Raw genomic sequence first — 16,438 nt, forward strand, 5'->3', positions numbered from 1 at the left:
GTGACCAGCTTTGCTGGGCTCTTTGCCATTTCCTGTTGGGGAGAATATCCCACAAGTAAGGATGACGCCGTGGACCGGACACACCTATGTTGGAGAAATAGCATTTAAACCTCTACTTTTGTTTTAAAGGATTTACTGGGATTTGCTACAAAGATTATGCTCCTGCACAGATATAAACAAATCACCCTGCATCATTTTACAGCGTCAATTATTGAATAGAAAACTGCAGAAGGCAAGTACTAATGTCAATGTGTGAGGTTTGCTTTACCATTACAGTTATGTTCCTTTAAACAACTAAATTGCAATATTCTTTTTCTTCAGTATGTTTACTAAAAGAAAGTCTTTCACACACTTGATAAGCACTCCAGAAACAAAAAATCCAGTAAATAATTTTATTTTTCTACATTAAACATTCTTCACATTAGATCAATATCAAAATTTACAACTCTTTAAAAAAAAAATGAAAAATAAAAACAGACTTTAAGGCAAATTGCAGTTTTGGTTTTTAGAATATAAGGTGAATTTTACTTGTCTTTCACAATATCTCTTGCAATTAGTTCCTTCATAATCTCATTTGTACCGCCATAAATTGGTTGAACACGGGAATCTACATAAGCTCTGTGGGGAGAGAAAAAAAAAAGAAAGTAAAGTTGTTGCTTTTAAAGAAGACATCAATGCTTTTGTGTTTTGTCCACTCTTTACAACTAAAATCTTATCAAGACTAGATAATAGAAAGGGGTTTGGGTTTCAGACTAAGGACCTGATAGTTTAAAGCTCTCCGCTCAGATGAGATGATATAAAATGATCCTTCAGTACTGCAAGATCACTCACAAGATTCTGAAAGGGCAGATTTTGCTATACTTCAAGTGAGACCAGCTTGTGTAAAATGCTTACAGCATTTTATAAGCATTGTGAGAGAGCTTCAGACATAACCTGGGAACTTCCCTGTCCGCCCCTACTTCTGAAGCTGTCATTTTTATTTTACAATAGAGAAAATACAACGTGCAATATTATTTATAAAAGATATACAGAAATATACAAAAAGTATGATCTAATTTGTTATGGTAGCACAGAAATATTTAAAACAATTTGTAAAAAACTAAAACTAACTGCTGCATCTAAATGCATTAAAATACAAGAGTGTAAAGCTTAAATGTAATAAGTTATTTGTACAGCACCAACAGGTTCCCCATCGCTATAAACATAGGTATGATATGCAAAGTAGCATTTATAGGGAACAAGTGGGTAGAGGTTCCCTGCCAAGAGTTGCACTGTTGTAAATCAGCTCTCATGAACATGATCTACAAAACAGCTGGGCTCATAGGCTTAAATGCGAAGGGGACTCAAGGCGATGACAAAAGGAGGATATGGACTGAGGTAAGAAAAGTAACAATCATACGGCTAGATTTAGAGTTTGGCGTTAGCCGTCAAAACCAGCGTTAGAGGCTCCTAACGCTGGTTTTGGGCTACCGCTGGTATTTAGAGTCATTCAGGAAAGGGTCTAACGCTCACTTTGCAGCCGCGACTTTTCCATACCACAGATCCCCCTACGCCAATTGCGTATCCTATCTTTTCAATGGGATCTTTCTAACGCCGGTATTTAGAGTCGTGGCTGAAGTGAGCGTTAGAACTCTAACGACAAAACTCCAGCCGCAGAAAAAAGTCAGTAGTTAAGAGCTTTCTGGGCTAACGCAGGTTTATAAAGCTCTTAGAGCAAGTTTTCTCTGTGAAAAAAATCACAAAAAGACAAAGGCGCCTCCTAGTGTAATACAGTTGGTGAAAGAGATTTGATAGGTAATCAAAAAGGTACTCACAAGTGGAGCAGCACCCAATTGTGCTAAATCAAACAAGAAGAGAAGCCTGATGAAACAGACAGCAGTCTGAGAAACGCGTTGCTTGTTCTTTTAATATCTAGTGTCATGAGACACTGAGATTTTTATTTTATTAATAAAATTTGGTTTTATGTAAACCTCTTTGTGAGAGTCTGAGCTCTATCAGTCCGGCAAGACATTGGAGAAACCAGTTTCCTTGCAGTGTCAGTGAGCTGGGACACTGTGAGATCCCAGTCTGTTTGATTTAGCACAATTGGGTGCTGCTCCACTTGTGAGTACCTTTTTGATTACCTATCAAATCTCTTTCACCAACTGTATTACACTAGGAGGCGCCTTTGTCTTTTTGTGATTTTTTTCACAGAGAAAACTTGCTCTTAGATCCTGATTTCCCTGACAAAGCAGCTGACTCCAGTCATTATCTGTGTTCCTGATCATTGATCATCCTGGTATTTGATCACATTCATCATTTGGGACTATACCCACCCCAATTGGGACATTTACCATCTATATAACATTGCAGAAGAAGACAGCATTTCCAGATAAGAACCTTTCAGGAATTTCTTATTACTGTATTTGTTATTATTTGTGTTGTATCCTATGTTTCTCATAGTCCCATATTTATAAGAATTGTTTCTTTTTTGTTTACATTATTCCGTATAGTATATTTTATTATAGTTATTATATGTAATATCTTGTTCTCTTCTCTCTTAGCCTATTTACATAATAATCATATAAGGTCCTGTGCGCCCCCTAGTAGTAACACACCCTTAGTGTTACTGATTGTTTCTTTTTATAAAGCTCTTAACTACTGTGCTCTAAAGTACACTAACACCCATAAACTACCTATGTACCCCTAAACCGAGGCCCCCCCACATCGCCGCCACTCTATTAAATTTTTTTAACCCCTAATCTACCGACCGCACACCGCCGCCACCTACGTTATCCCTATGTACCCCTAATCTGCTGCCCCTAATACCGCCGACACCTACATATTTATTAACCCCTAATCTGCCGCCCCCACTATCGCTGACACCTGCATATTTTTTTAACCCCTAATATGCCGCTCCGTACACCGCCGCAACCTACATTATACCTATGTACCCCTAATCTGCTGCCCCTAACACAGCCGACCCCTATATTATATTTATTAACCCCTAATCTGCCACCCCCAACGTCGCCTTCACCTACCTACAATTAACCCCTAATCTGCCGTCCACTATCAATAAATAAATTAAATAAAATACCTACAAATAAATACAATTAAATCAACTAAAGTACAAAAAATAAAAAAAGCTAAGTTACAAAAAATAAAATATTTACAAACATAATAAAAATATTACAACAATTTTAAGTTAATTACACCTACTCTAAGCCCCCTAATAAAATAAAGCCCCCCAAAATAAAAAAATGCCCTACCCTATTCTAAAATTAAAATAGAAAAGCTCTTTTACCTTACCAGCCCTGAAAAGGGCCCTTTGCGGGGCATGCCCCAAAGAATTCAGCTCTTTTGCCTGTAAAAAACAAACAAACAAACATACAATACACCCCCAACATTACAACCCACCACCCACATACCCCTAATCTAACCCAAACCCCCCTTAAATAAACCTAACACTAAGCCCCTGAAGATCTTCCTACCTTGTCTTCACCATGCCAGGTATCACCGATCGCTCCAGGCTCTGAAGTCTTCATCCAAGCCCAAGCGGGGGCTGGCGATCCATGATCCGGCTGAAGTCTTCTATCAAGCGACAGCTGAAGAGGTCCAGAAGAGGCTCCAAAGTCTTCCTCCTATCCGGAAGAGTAGATCCGGACCGGCAACCATCGTCTTCCAAGTGGTCACAAGCGGCTCCATGTTTAAGACCTCCGGCGCGGATCCATCCTCTTCTTGCGACGTCCTAAGTCCGAATGAAGGTTCCTTTTTAATGACGTCATCCAAGATGGCGTCCCTCGAATTCCGATTGGCTGATAGGATTCTATCAGCCAATCGGAATTAAGGTAGGGAAAATCTGATTGGCTGATTGAATCAGCCAATCAGATTGAGCTTGCATTCTATTGGATGTTTCGATCAGCCAACAGAATGCGAGCTCAATCTGATTGGATCAGCCAATCGGATTGAACTTGAATCTGATTGGCTGATTCCATCAGCCAATCAGATTTTTCCTACCTTAATTCCGATTGGCTGATAGAATCCTATCAGCCAATCGGAATTCGAGGGACGCCATCTTGGATGACGTCATTTAAAAGGAACCTTCATTCGGACTTAGGACGTCGCAAGAAGAGGATGGATCCGCGCCGGAGGTCTTCAACATGGAGCCGCTTGTCACCGCTTTGAAGAAGATGGTTGCCGGTCTGGATCTATTCTTCTGCCCGGATAGCATGAAGACTTTGGAGCCTCTTCTGGACCTCTTCAGCCGTCGCTTGATAGAAGACTTCAGCCAGATGATGGATCGCCAGCCCCCGCTTGGGCTTGAAGACTTCGGAGCCTGGAGCGATCGGTGATACCTGGCATGGTGAAGACAAGGTAGGAAGATCTTCAGGGGCTTAGTGTTAGGTTTATTTAAGGGGGGTTTGGGTTAGATTAGGGGTATGTGGGTGATGGGTTGTAATGTTGGGGGGGGTTATTGTATGTTTTTTTCTTTACAGGCAAAAGAGCTGAATTCTTTGGGGCATGCCCCGCAAAGGGCCCTTTTCAGGGCTGGTAAGGTAAAAGAGCTTTTCTATTTTAATTTTAGAATAGGGTAGGTCATTTTTTTATTTTGGGGGGGATTTTTTATTTTATTAGGGGGCTTAGAGTAGGTGTAATTAGTTTAAAATTGTTGTAATATTTTTCTAATGTTTGTAAATATTTTTTTATTTTTTGTAACTTCGTTCTTTTTTATTTTTTGTACTTTAGTTAGTTTATTTCATTGTATTTATTTGTAGGTATTGTATTTAATTAATTTATTGATAGTGTAGTGTTAGGTTTAATTGTAACTTAGGTTAGGATTTATTTTACAGGTAATTTTGTAATTATTTTAACTAGGTAGCTATTAAATAGTTAATAACTATTTAATAGCTATTGTACCTGGTTAAAATAATTACAAAGTTGCCTGTAAAATAAATATTAATCCTAAAATAGCTACAATATAATTATAATTTATATTGTAGCTATATTAGGGTTTATTTTACAGGTAAGTATTTAGCTTTTAATAGGAATAATTTATTTGATAAGAGTTTATTTATTTCGTTAGATTTAAATTATATTTAACTTAGGGGGGTGTTAGTGTTAGGGTTAGACTTAGCTTTAGGGGTTAATACATTTATTAGAGTAGCGGTGGGATCCGGTCGGCAGATTAGGGGTTAATTATTGTAGGTGGCGGCGACAGATTAGGGGTTAATAAATATAATATAGGGGTCGGCGGTGTTAGGGGCAGCAGATTAGGGGTACATAGGGATAACGTAGGTTGCGGCGGTGTACGGAGCGGCAGATTAGGGGTTAATAATAATATGCAGGGGTCAGCGATAGCGGGGGCGGCAGATTAGGGGTTAATAAGTGTAAGGTTAGGGGTGTTTAGACTCGGGGTACATGTTAGAGTGTTAGGTGCAGACATAGGAAGTGTTTTCCCATAGGAAACAATGGGGGCTGCGTTAGGAGCTGAACGCTGCTTTTTTGCAGGTGTTAGGTTTTTTTTCAGCTCAAACAGCCCCATTGTTTCCTATGGGGGAATCGTGCACGAGCACGTTTTTGAAGCTGGCCGCGTCCGTAAGCACCGCTAGTATCGAGAGTTGCAGTGGCGATAAATTATGCTCTCCTTTTTGGAGCCTAACGCACTGAAAACGCAGCCATTCTGTGAACTCTAAATACCAGCGGTATTTAAAAGGTGCGGGGGAAAAAAAGCATGCGTTAGCTACGCGGGTCATTACCGACAAAACTCTAAATCTAGCCGATAATTTGTAAAAACACTGGTGAATCTAAATGCATTAAAATACAAAAGAGAAAGTGCAAAGCTTAAAGGGACACTCAGGTTAAATTAAATTTTCATGATTCAGATACAGCATATAATTTTAAACAACTTTCCAATTTACTTCCATTAAAAAAAATGTGCAGTCTTTTATATTTACAATTTCTGAGTCACCAGATCCTACTGAGCATGTGCAAGAATTCACAGACTATACGTATATGCATCTGTGATTGGCTGATTGCTATCACATGGTACAAGGGGAGTGGAAATATACATAACTTTGAAATTTGTTATAAAAAAAATCTACTACTCATTTGATGTTCAGACTAAGTGCTATTGCATTGTCTTGTTATCTTGCATTTGTTGATTATGCAAATCTAATGTGTTGACTGGTCCTTTAAATGTAATAATACCAAAGATAACCAATCTCAAGTGAAAAAAAAAAATATATAAAATACAAAGTGTAAGTACAACAAAGCTCATATCATGCAGTGCTATGTTGCACTGGGCTTGTCTCTTTTACAAGAAACATCCCTTAGAGAAGTATAGCAAAATTTGCCTGTCTAGACAGATCTCCCAGTGCTGGAGGATCATTTTAGATCATCTCATCTGAGCGGAGAGCTTTATGGGAAGCATCTCTTGAGGACTTCCAGGTTCCGACCCTTTTCTTATAGCATTCAGAGCGTTTAGCTCCTGTGAAGTCTGTACTTTTCTCTCCAAGCAGGAGAATCTTATTCTCTAAGTGTATGTTCATGTTTGAAAATGCTTGATAAATTCCATATAAAAATTTAAAAAAGTGCTATTCAATGCATAAATACAAACTTTGCAATGGGGTATTCCCACATGTATCCCCATCCTCCATGGAGTTGGACACCTTGGGTCGCCACAGCATTCTGGAGATCAGAAGCCCTGTAATACAATAACATAAGGCATTAATATGGTGTTATACCATATATCCAGTAACATATAAATAGGGGTTGACATTTATGTTAAACATACAAACTTGTCAGAATATTAAAGGGACAGTAAAGTCAAAACTAAACTCATGATTCAGATAGGGCATGCAATTTTAAACAACTTTCCAATTTACTTTTATCATCAAATTTGCTTTGTTCCCTTGGTGGTATTTTTGAAAAAGCTAAACCTAGCTAGGGTCAAACCGATTTCTAAACCGTTGAAAACCACCTCTTAGCTCAGAGCATTTTAAAAGTTCTTCACAGTTATACAGTGTTAGTTCATGTGTGTCATATAGATAACATTGTGCTCACTCCCGTTTAGTTATTTAGGAGTCTTCACTGATTGACTACACTGCATGTCTGTCAAAAGCACTTAGATAAGGAGGTTGTCTACAGAGGCTTAGATACAAGGTAATCACAGAGGTAAAAAGCATATTAATATAACTGTGTTGGTTATGCAAAACTGGGGAATGGATAATAAAAGGGATTATCTATCTTTTTAAATAAGAAAAAAAAATTGGTGTTCAGTCGCTTTAAGTGACATTGACCTCCAAATTAAATAAAATGAAACACTAATTTATATTATTTATTCTAGATTATTTTAGTTATAAAAATGTGCTTGTCCAACACTCTCTAGAGAGGTTAGAGTCAGTATTTAAGTATGCTGCAAAGTTGTCAAACCAGCTTGGAATCCTGGCTGCCCAAGCTTGTGGGAGTGAGACAGCATTAGCTGCCCACATTTATCATTATACAAGCAAACACTTGCGCAGCCCCAAGCCCCTGCAACTGCTCCCCCAAGGCAGATCTGTCTGGGTGAGTTTATTTACAACCTCTGCTTTTTAAAAGAGAAAGTAAAAAAGTTAGAATACAAATTTCTTGATTCAAATAGAGCATGCAATTTGAAACAGATTTCCAATTTACTTAGTTCTCTTGATATCCTTTGTTGAAAAGCCAACCTAGTTAGACTCAGGAACAGCAATACACTACAGGGAACTAGCTGCTGATTGGAGTCTGCACTTAAGTCTCTTTCATTGGCTCACTCAATGTGTTCAGCTAGTTACCAGTAGTGCATTGATGCCCCTTAAACAAAGGATACCAAGAGCATTAAGCAAATTTTGGGAAAACTGTATGCTATATCTAAATCAAGAAAAAATGTTTTGGCTCCCTTTAACTTGCGATTGCAGGGACACTCTGCTTAAAGTGAATGTAAAGTTTAATGAATCAGTGCCCGGTTTTTAAAAATATTCTTAAAAACAGGGTCAGAGTAACATGGAGTGGCGCATGTATTGGTAAGTAATTCAGTGCAGGAATCACCCTAGTATTAACGAGCTTTGCAAAATATGTATTTAATCATTATATTATAAAACGGATTGTCTTTATTATATAACAGTACACTTGCATAAGTGACAATAGTACAGTGCATGCGGTTGGGAGCAAACACAGCAGATAATGATATATAAATTAGACTTCTTTGATTGGATGCATCACTTTTAAGTAGAACAGCCCTTTTTCTAGGGCTGTCTTATGTGACATAATGGTAATAAAAATAGTTATTTAAAAACAAAGCTGTGCTTTCAACTAAAAGTAAGTGATTTTCAATGGGGACATCTTTAAAAATAATAGATAGATATGTTTTGCTTAGGATACATATTGCACTGCTTTATAATCTTTTAATGATTTATGCAAAAAAATTGAAAATATTTAATATTAGCTAATCTTAGTTTAACATTGTCTAACATTTTACACGAGTGGTCAGTAAAATCAGCCAGGTGGTGTGACCATTAAATAGATCCTAGGGATAAAAAATATAGTGCATGTATGTGAGAAATACTGTTCTGCAAGACTGAATCGCAACAGGAACCCATTAAAGACTGCAGAAACACTGCTGCCCACAGAGACTGGTTGAGCATTTACTTTTCTATTTCTAGTACTAATTGAAAACCATACAGAAGTGACCTTTTAAAAGGAGAAAATAATCTTGTGAAGTACAGCCGAGCAGTCTAACAAACTCTAGGAATTTATCCATAAAGCCTCCCCAATAAAAAAAAAATCTGTCCATTTGTTAGCAAACATATCTGAACCAGTGTTTTTATTGCTCAGGAGAATTTTAACATCCACTTTCCTTTCAGTGGACAAAGCTTTGAAAAGATCAAGTGGAAACAAAGACCAAGGTTGTGAAAAGAGCGGAATGACAACTCCTTGGATACATGGGCAGTGGTGTACGTAACATTAAGTGTTTGTGCCAGCTACTCACAATTAGCAAACCTTTAGTTTCCAATCAATAGAATCAGTTAGTCAAGTGTCTATTCTAGCATTCTCATGAATCAGCAAGTCAATGACATTAAGGTCAGTGTGCAGTGCAGCATACCAGTGGGAAATACAAACATGATCCTTGTGTAATATATATATATATATATATATATATATATATATATATATATATATATATATATATATATATATATATATATATATATATATCCTCCATGTGTATCTGCACTCTCAATGTCCAATAGTCGCCAACCAGGGTGCCAGATCAGTAAGTATTCATAGTAATCTGCAACATAGGACTGCACTCACTGGATTTATGTAAAAAATCTCTTTAATTAGGTAACGTTTCGGAGCACGCAGGCTCCTTCCTCAGACCAATACAAAACATGCAACTAAACACTGTGTCTTATAAACATATTGTGCCCCACCCACCACCAAATTAACTGTGAATTGCGCCAAAACTGGGGTTGTCATAGTGATAACCCCTAACCCCCTCAGTGTTACCATACTACTAATCAAACAATTCCTAGGATAATTCATAAAAGCTTCAAAGTTGTATAGGTGGTACAATAAATGCATGAGCCACAAAAAGTGCCTATTACTAAATGTAAAGCTAAACATCCATGTGTTCCAGTACATACATAAATGGATTACTTAGATAAGAGATATATGACTGCCAAAACATTTCATATTGGTGTAAATTAGACCTTCATATGTGATATATAGACATATAGATATATATGGCAGTACAGCAGTGCATTACACATAGTCACATCGGTTATACATGTATTAGTCATTACATCAGAGTAGCACTGTGTAACCCTCTTATTGTGTTTGAACTGTGAGTTCATATTAACGTTTATGATATGCCGTTCCCACTAGGTGATAATGTATCTGCAGCTGATCTCTATTCAATCAAAATTAGGGACTCGTACTGTAAACCCTTAAAGCAGCATTATCACTCTTACCTTATGTATTACTTTATAATATGTCTGTATATATTGTGTTTTAAGGTCAGATTAGGCTCCCAATCTTCTGTAGGACAGATCGTTGCATGAACAAAAACGTAGCTAAAAGAACGGGTCACTAGATTGTATTAGGCGCCCAGAGAAGCAGCTCCGGCGCCCGTACTGCTCATTAGCATAGCGCATGGCTAATTTACATAAGTTGATGACGTATGCGCGTGTATCTGCGCGTCGTCATGGTGACCCAGCAGGGCGTTAGGCAATATGCGATCGTGACCGCTTGTGTTACATCGTGTTAGCTATAGTCAAAGCCTTAATATGGGACACACTTAAAGGAATATTCCTTTAGCAAGGGCATACAAAATAAAAAATAAAGATTTAAAATTTATATTTCACACTGAGTGGGCTGAGAGCATCGTAATGGATGTATATATATGTGTGTGTCACCACTGTATTACTGACATACATCTAAGTGTCTCATAAGGCTAACCACATTATGTATAAAGTTTGTACATATACTTTAAGTTAGGCACACTAAGAATGACAGAGAGACCTTATCCCCTGTAATGTTGATAACAAAAATAATCAAGTAGCAATCCATAGAAATGCAGAAGGCTGTGTAAATCTTTGTAGCCTATTCAACAATAAAACAGCCATAGGGTTAGACTACGTGTGGGGTCAGTTCAGATAGAACTGAAAGTTTTTTACATTAACACATATGTGTATACAAATGTTTAATAATAGTACAGTCTAGGACCTTGTGCCTGGACCCTCATGAGTCCATTCAGTAAAACCTCAAAATATATCATTGGTTTACTGTTATAAATGGCAATCAAAGTGACATCACATTCTCCCGAATAGCTTAGTATAGGTTTAGCAATATAGTGTTATTAGATTGTTAATGTCTTTAGGTAAAAAAAGTCTGTATCAGTCCTACTGAAAACAGATCCTGTGTTAGGTTGCCAGGAACAAACACAGTGTACTCCAACTAGTTCAAGAATACCATAGGTGTCCCATTAATACCCATATGTCACGTATTAAAGTGACCTGCTTCCATCACTAAGTAGCCAACACACAGGCCCATAAATGACACTTAAGTTGGACCCACCAAGTGTGGTCCAAACTTACCCGAGATCCAACTAACTCTTTTAAAAGGGACATTGATATGACTCTATCTGAAGCAAAACGGCTGAATTGGATCAGCAGTGATGAATTTAATTTTCTCAATAGTATGTATCCCATACATCCAATTCTATATACCCTTCCCAAGATACACAAGGACCAAAAGAACCCCCCTGGGAGGCCAATTGTATCGGCACGGGGGTCCCTGCTGCAACCCCTAGCAATATTTGTTGACGCAATCCTACAGCCACTGGTGAGATCAATGGACTCATATATTAGGGACTCAGGTGACCTCATTACCATACTTAGTACCGTGGACACAATTAGCGACAGTGACCTGTTGGTCACTATGGACGTAAGGAGCCTATACACGGTTATCCCCCACACAGATGGACTCAAGGCGGTCACACTAGCCCTGTCAAGGTTCCCATATGTGGGACCTCCGCTTTCCCTGATACTTGACCTACTGGAGAAATGTTTAACCCTCAACTACTTTCGCTTTGAAAGTACGTTCTACCAACAGCTTATGGGGACAGCAATGGGGTCGAACATGGCCCCATCTTACGCTAACTTGTACATGGAGCGCTATGAGCGTGATATCATAGATGTATACAATATTGATACAATAAGACATTTCAAAAGGTACATTGATGATGTCTTCCTCATATGGCAGGGCACGGAGGAATCCTTGAAGGAATGGGTAGTACAACTTAACACACTTGAATCCCCAATTAAATTTGAGTTGAAATATGACCTGAACAGTATTGACTTTCTAGATCTAAGAATCTATAAGAAAGGAGGCAAACTATTCACAACTCTATACACCAAACCAACTGATCGAAACTCTATTCTTGAGGCATCCAGTAACCATCCTCCACACACCAGAAAGGCGATCATAAAGTCACAGATGATCCGAGTATTAAGAAATAATACTGAAAATAGTAACCGTGAACCACAACTACAAATGATGACAGAGAAGTTCCTACAAAGGGGATACAAGATGGAGCTCATACAGGGTGTCATTGATGAGATCATTACTCAGGAGGATCACCAGTCTAAATGTCTGGCACAGACCAAAAAGGAAAGGATGATATTCACCACCACCTATAATAAAGGGAAAGACAAGATGGCACAGGACATCAGAAATAGATGGGAGATCCTAGCGACTGACCAGAGTTTACCATTTACACATATGGACCCCCCCATTATGGGGTATAGACGTGGAAGGAGTCTAAGGGATCTACTCATGGCTACAGACCCACAGCAATGCTATATGAAACAGCAATGGCTTATGACAAAGAAAAAGGGCTGCTACAGATGCCTGGGATGCACAACTTGCAGTGGAATGATCCCATGTAAAGTGTTTAGACATCCACACACTACTCAAAAGTACACAATAAGACATTATATCACCTGTACGACGACTCATGTGATCTATCTATTGAGTTGCTGCTGTGGCCAATTTTATGTAGGAAAAACGACAGACAATGCACGTCTCAGAATGGCGAACCATAGATCAGCCATAAGAAGCGCCCTGGATAAAGGAACTTCGGACCAACCTGTGGCAAGACATTTCCTTATGGCCAAACATAAAGTAACAGATTTAAGGTTCATCTTGATTGACCACGTTCCATCCCTCAAACGAGGTGGGGACAGAGATAGAACCCTACTCCAGATGGAAGCGAGATGGATTCATAGACTTGGTACCCTATACCCCAAAGGCCTGAATATGTCCAATGACTGGCACTGCTTCCTCTGAAACTAAGCTACAATGGCTACTTTACATTCCGGTCTTGTGATGAGGCACCTGGTGCATTCCACCCGCGATTGTGGGACACAAGTCAGGTCATGATGTTGGACCAGCGGAGCACAGATAAGGTACAGGACCTGCCTGGACACACTATAGTTGGTTAACTAACCAGTGAGTTTCATATGCCCTAGTGTGATACACACTTGGTGGGTCCAACTTAAGTGTCATTTATGGGCCTGTGTGTTGGCTACTTAGTGATGGAAGCAGGTCACTTTAATACGTGACATATGGGTATTAATGGGACACCTATGGTATTCTTGAACTAGTTGGAGTACACTGTGTTTGTTCCTGGCAACCTAACACAGGATCTGTTTTCAGTAGGACTGATACAGACTTTTTTTACCTAAAGACATTAACAATCTAATAACACTATATTGCTAAACCTATACTAAGCTATTCGGGAGAATGTGATGTCACTTTGATTGCCATTTATAACAGTAAACCAATGATATATTTTGAGGTTTTACTGAATGGACTCATGAGGGTCCAGGCACAAGGTCCTAGACTGTACTATTATTAAACATTTGTATACACATATGTGTTAATGTAAAAAACTTTCAGTTCTATCTGAACTGACCCCACACGTAGTCTAACCCTATGGCTGTTTTATTGTTGAATAGGCTACAAAGATTTACACAGCCTTCTGCATTTCTATGGATTGCTACTTGATTATTTTTGTTATCAACATTACAGGGGATAAGGTCTCTCTGTCATTCTTAGTGTGCCTAACTTAAAGTATATGTACAAACTTTATACATAATGTGGTTAGCCTTATGAGACACTTAGATGTATGTCAGTAATACAGTGGTGACACACACATATATATACATCCATTACGATGCTCTCAGCCCACTCAGTGTGAAATATAAATTTTAAATCTTTATTTTTTATTTTGTATGCCCTTGCTAAAGGAATATTCCTTTAAGTGTGTCCCATATTAAGGCTTTGACTATAGCTAACACGATGTAACACAAGCGGTCACGATCGCATATTGCCTAACGCCCTGCTGGGTCACCATGACGACGCGCAGATACACGCGCATACGTCATCAACTTATGTAAATTAGCCATGCGCTATGCTAATGAGCAGTACGGGCGCCGGAGCTGCTTCTCTGGGCGCCTAATACAATCTAGTGACCCGTTCTTTTAGCTACGTTTTTGTTCATGCAACGATCTGTCCTACAGAAGATTGGGAGCCTAATCTGACCTTAAAACACAATATATACAGACATAATATAAAGTAATACATAAGGTAAGAGTGATAATGCTGCTTTAAGGGTTTACAGTACGAGTCCCTAATTTTGATTGAATAGAGATCAGCTGCAGATACATTATCACCTAGTGGGAACGGCATATCATAAACGTTAATATGAACTCACAGTTCAAACACAATAAGAGGGTTACACAGTGCTACTCTGATGTAATGACTAATACATGTATAACCGATGTGACTATGTGTAATGCACTGCTGTACTGCCATATATATCTATATGTCTATATATCACATATGAAGGTCTAATTTACACCAATATGAAATGTTTTGGCAGTCATATATCTCTTATCTAAGTAATCCATTTATGTATGTACTGGAACACATGGATGTTTAGCTTTACATTTAGTAATAGGCACTTTTTGTGGCTCATGCATTTATTGTACCACCTATACAACTTTGAAGCTTTTATGAATTATCCTAGGAATTGTTTGATTAGTAGTATGGTAACACTGAGGGGGTTAGGGGTTATCACTATGACAACCCCAGTTTTGGCGCAATTCACAGTTAATTTGGTGGTGGGTGGGGCACAATATGTTTATAAGACACAGTGTTTAGTTGCATGTTTTGTATTGGTCTGAGGAAGGAGCCTGCGTGCTCCGAAACGTTACCTAATTAAAGAGATTTTTTACATAAATCCAGTGAGTGCAGTCCTATGTTGCAGATTACTATATATATATATATATATATATATATATATATATATATATATATATATATATATGTGTATATGTATATATATATATATATATATATGTATATGTGTATGTGTATATATATATATATATGTATGTATATGTGTATGTGTATATATATATATATATATATATATATATATATATATATGTGTATGTGTATGTGTATGTGTATGTGTATGTGTATGTGTATGTGTATGTGTATGTGTATATATATATATATATATATATATATCTGTATGTATATATATATATATATATATATATGTATATCTGTATGTATATATATATATATATATATGTATATGTGTATGTATATATATATATATATATATATATATATATATATATGTATATGTGTATGTATATATATATATATATATATATATATATATATATATATGTATATGTGTATGTGTATATATATATATATATGTATATGTGTATATATATATATATGTGTATGTGTATATATATGTATATATGTGTATGTGTATATATATATATATATATATATATATATATATATATATATATATATATATATATATATATATATATATATATATATATATATATATATATATATATATATATATATATATATATATATATATATATATATATATATTAAGCAATTTCCAGTTCAGCCCACCAGTAGCCAACTCGCCTGGGTGCAATGATATACCATGAAATAGAAAGCAAAAGAAATGCACTCTCAGGACTTTTCCACAAAAAAAACAATTTAATGGAACGTTTTCGGGGTTCACAACCCCTTCATCAGCATGCAAAACAAACAAAATTCAACTCATTTATAGTGTTACATATCAATTACAACATATCAACCTAAGTGTCTCTCCAAAGGAAAAGTGCGCCAATTTTTCGAATTTGGAACGCATATTGCGTTCCACAGTGCTATCCGAAACCGGAAGTTGTATTACCTCACTTCCGGTTTACGGATTCAACAAACAAAACGTGAAATAAAAGATAAAGTAGTGTACTCTACAATTTCAAACGTATTAATGTGACATACTAATTTGAGGGACTTATTATAACAGTGTGCCACCTTCTAATAAGTGCCAAGAAAATTGTGATGAATATACATTGTCGAACGTTGCTACATCCGGTCGGCATAGAAACAGTAACCATGGTAATCATAAACAACTCTGATTGCCAAAACGTGCCATAATTTGCAATGGTATGCCAGCTGAATGAAACAACAATATTCATAGTGCCATAAGTAACGTGTACTGAATTATATACAATCATATTGTATATATAAAAAAAAGAATACTAATTTAAAAATTGAATAGTTAAAAAATAAAAATTAAAAAATAAAAGTTGGACCATATGACAGTACAATTGATTGGAATGGCAAGTAACAAACGTAATGTTGCAAATGTGAGTGCTGTGACTCATAATGTATCGCCAGTATATTACAGCAAAGTGGCGTTTAAACATATATAATGCTACACTAAATTCGCAAGCAAATGAAGATCAGATTAGAGCAGTAGATATATATAACAGTATTATAGGGCTGTGCTATTTGGGCTGCTTTTTCGTTAGGGCACAGTTTT

The 16,438-nt window shown here is 37.1% G+C and overlaps 1 protein-coding gene across 1 annotated transcript in view; it reads right to left on the minus strand.

The window, feature by feature from the left end:
* Nucleotides 1–378: 378 nt before the first annotated feature.
* ACADL (acyl-CoA dehydrogenase long chain) overlaps nucleotides 379–16,438 on the minus strand; it is a 76,894-nt gene continuing 60,834 nt past the window's right edge. The window contains exons 10-11 of the mRNA XM_053713391.1: nucleotides 6,596–6,682; nucleotides 379–618 (exon numbers count right to left, since the gene is read on the minus strand). Coding sequence (XP_053569366.1) covers nucleotides 525–618; nucleotides 6,596–6,682 — 181 coding nt within the window. The 3' untranslated portion in view covers nucleotides 379–524. The remainder of the gene's footprint in view (nucleotides 619–6,595; nucleotides 6,683–16,438) is intronic.

This window comes from Bombina bombina, chromosome 1 (assembly GCF_027579735.1).
Source record: "Bombina bombina isolate aBomBom1 chromosome 1, aBomBom1.pri, whole genome shotgun sequence".
Lineage (NCBI taxonomy): Eukaryota > Metazoa > Chordata > Amphibia > Anura > Bombinatoridae > Bombina > Bombina bombina.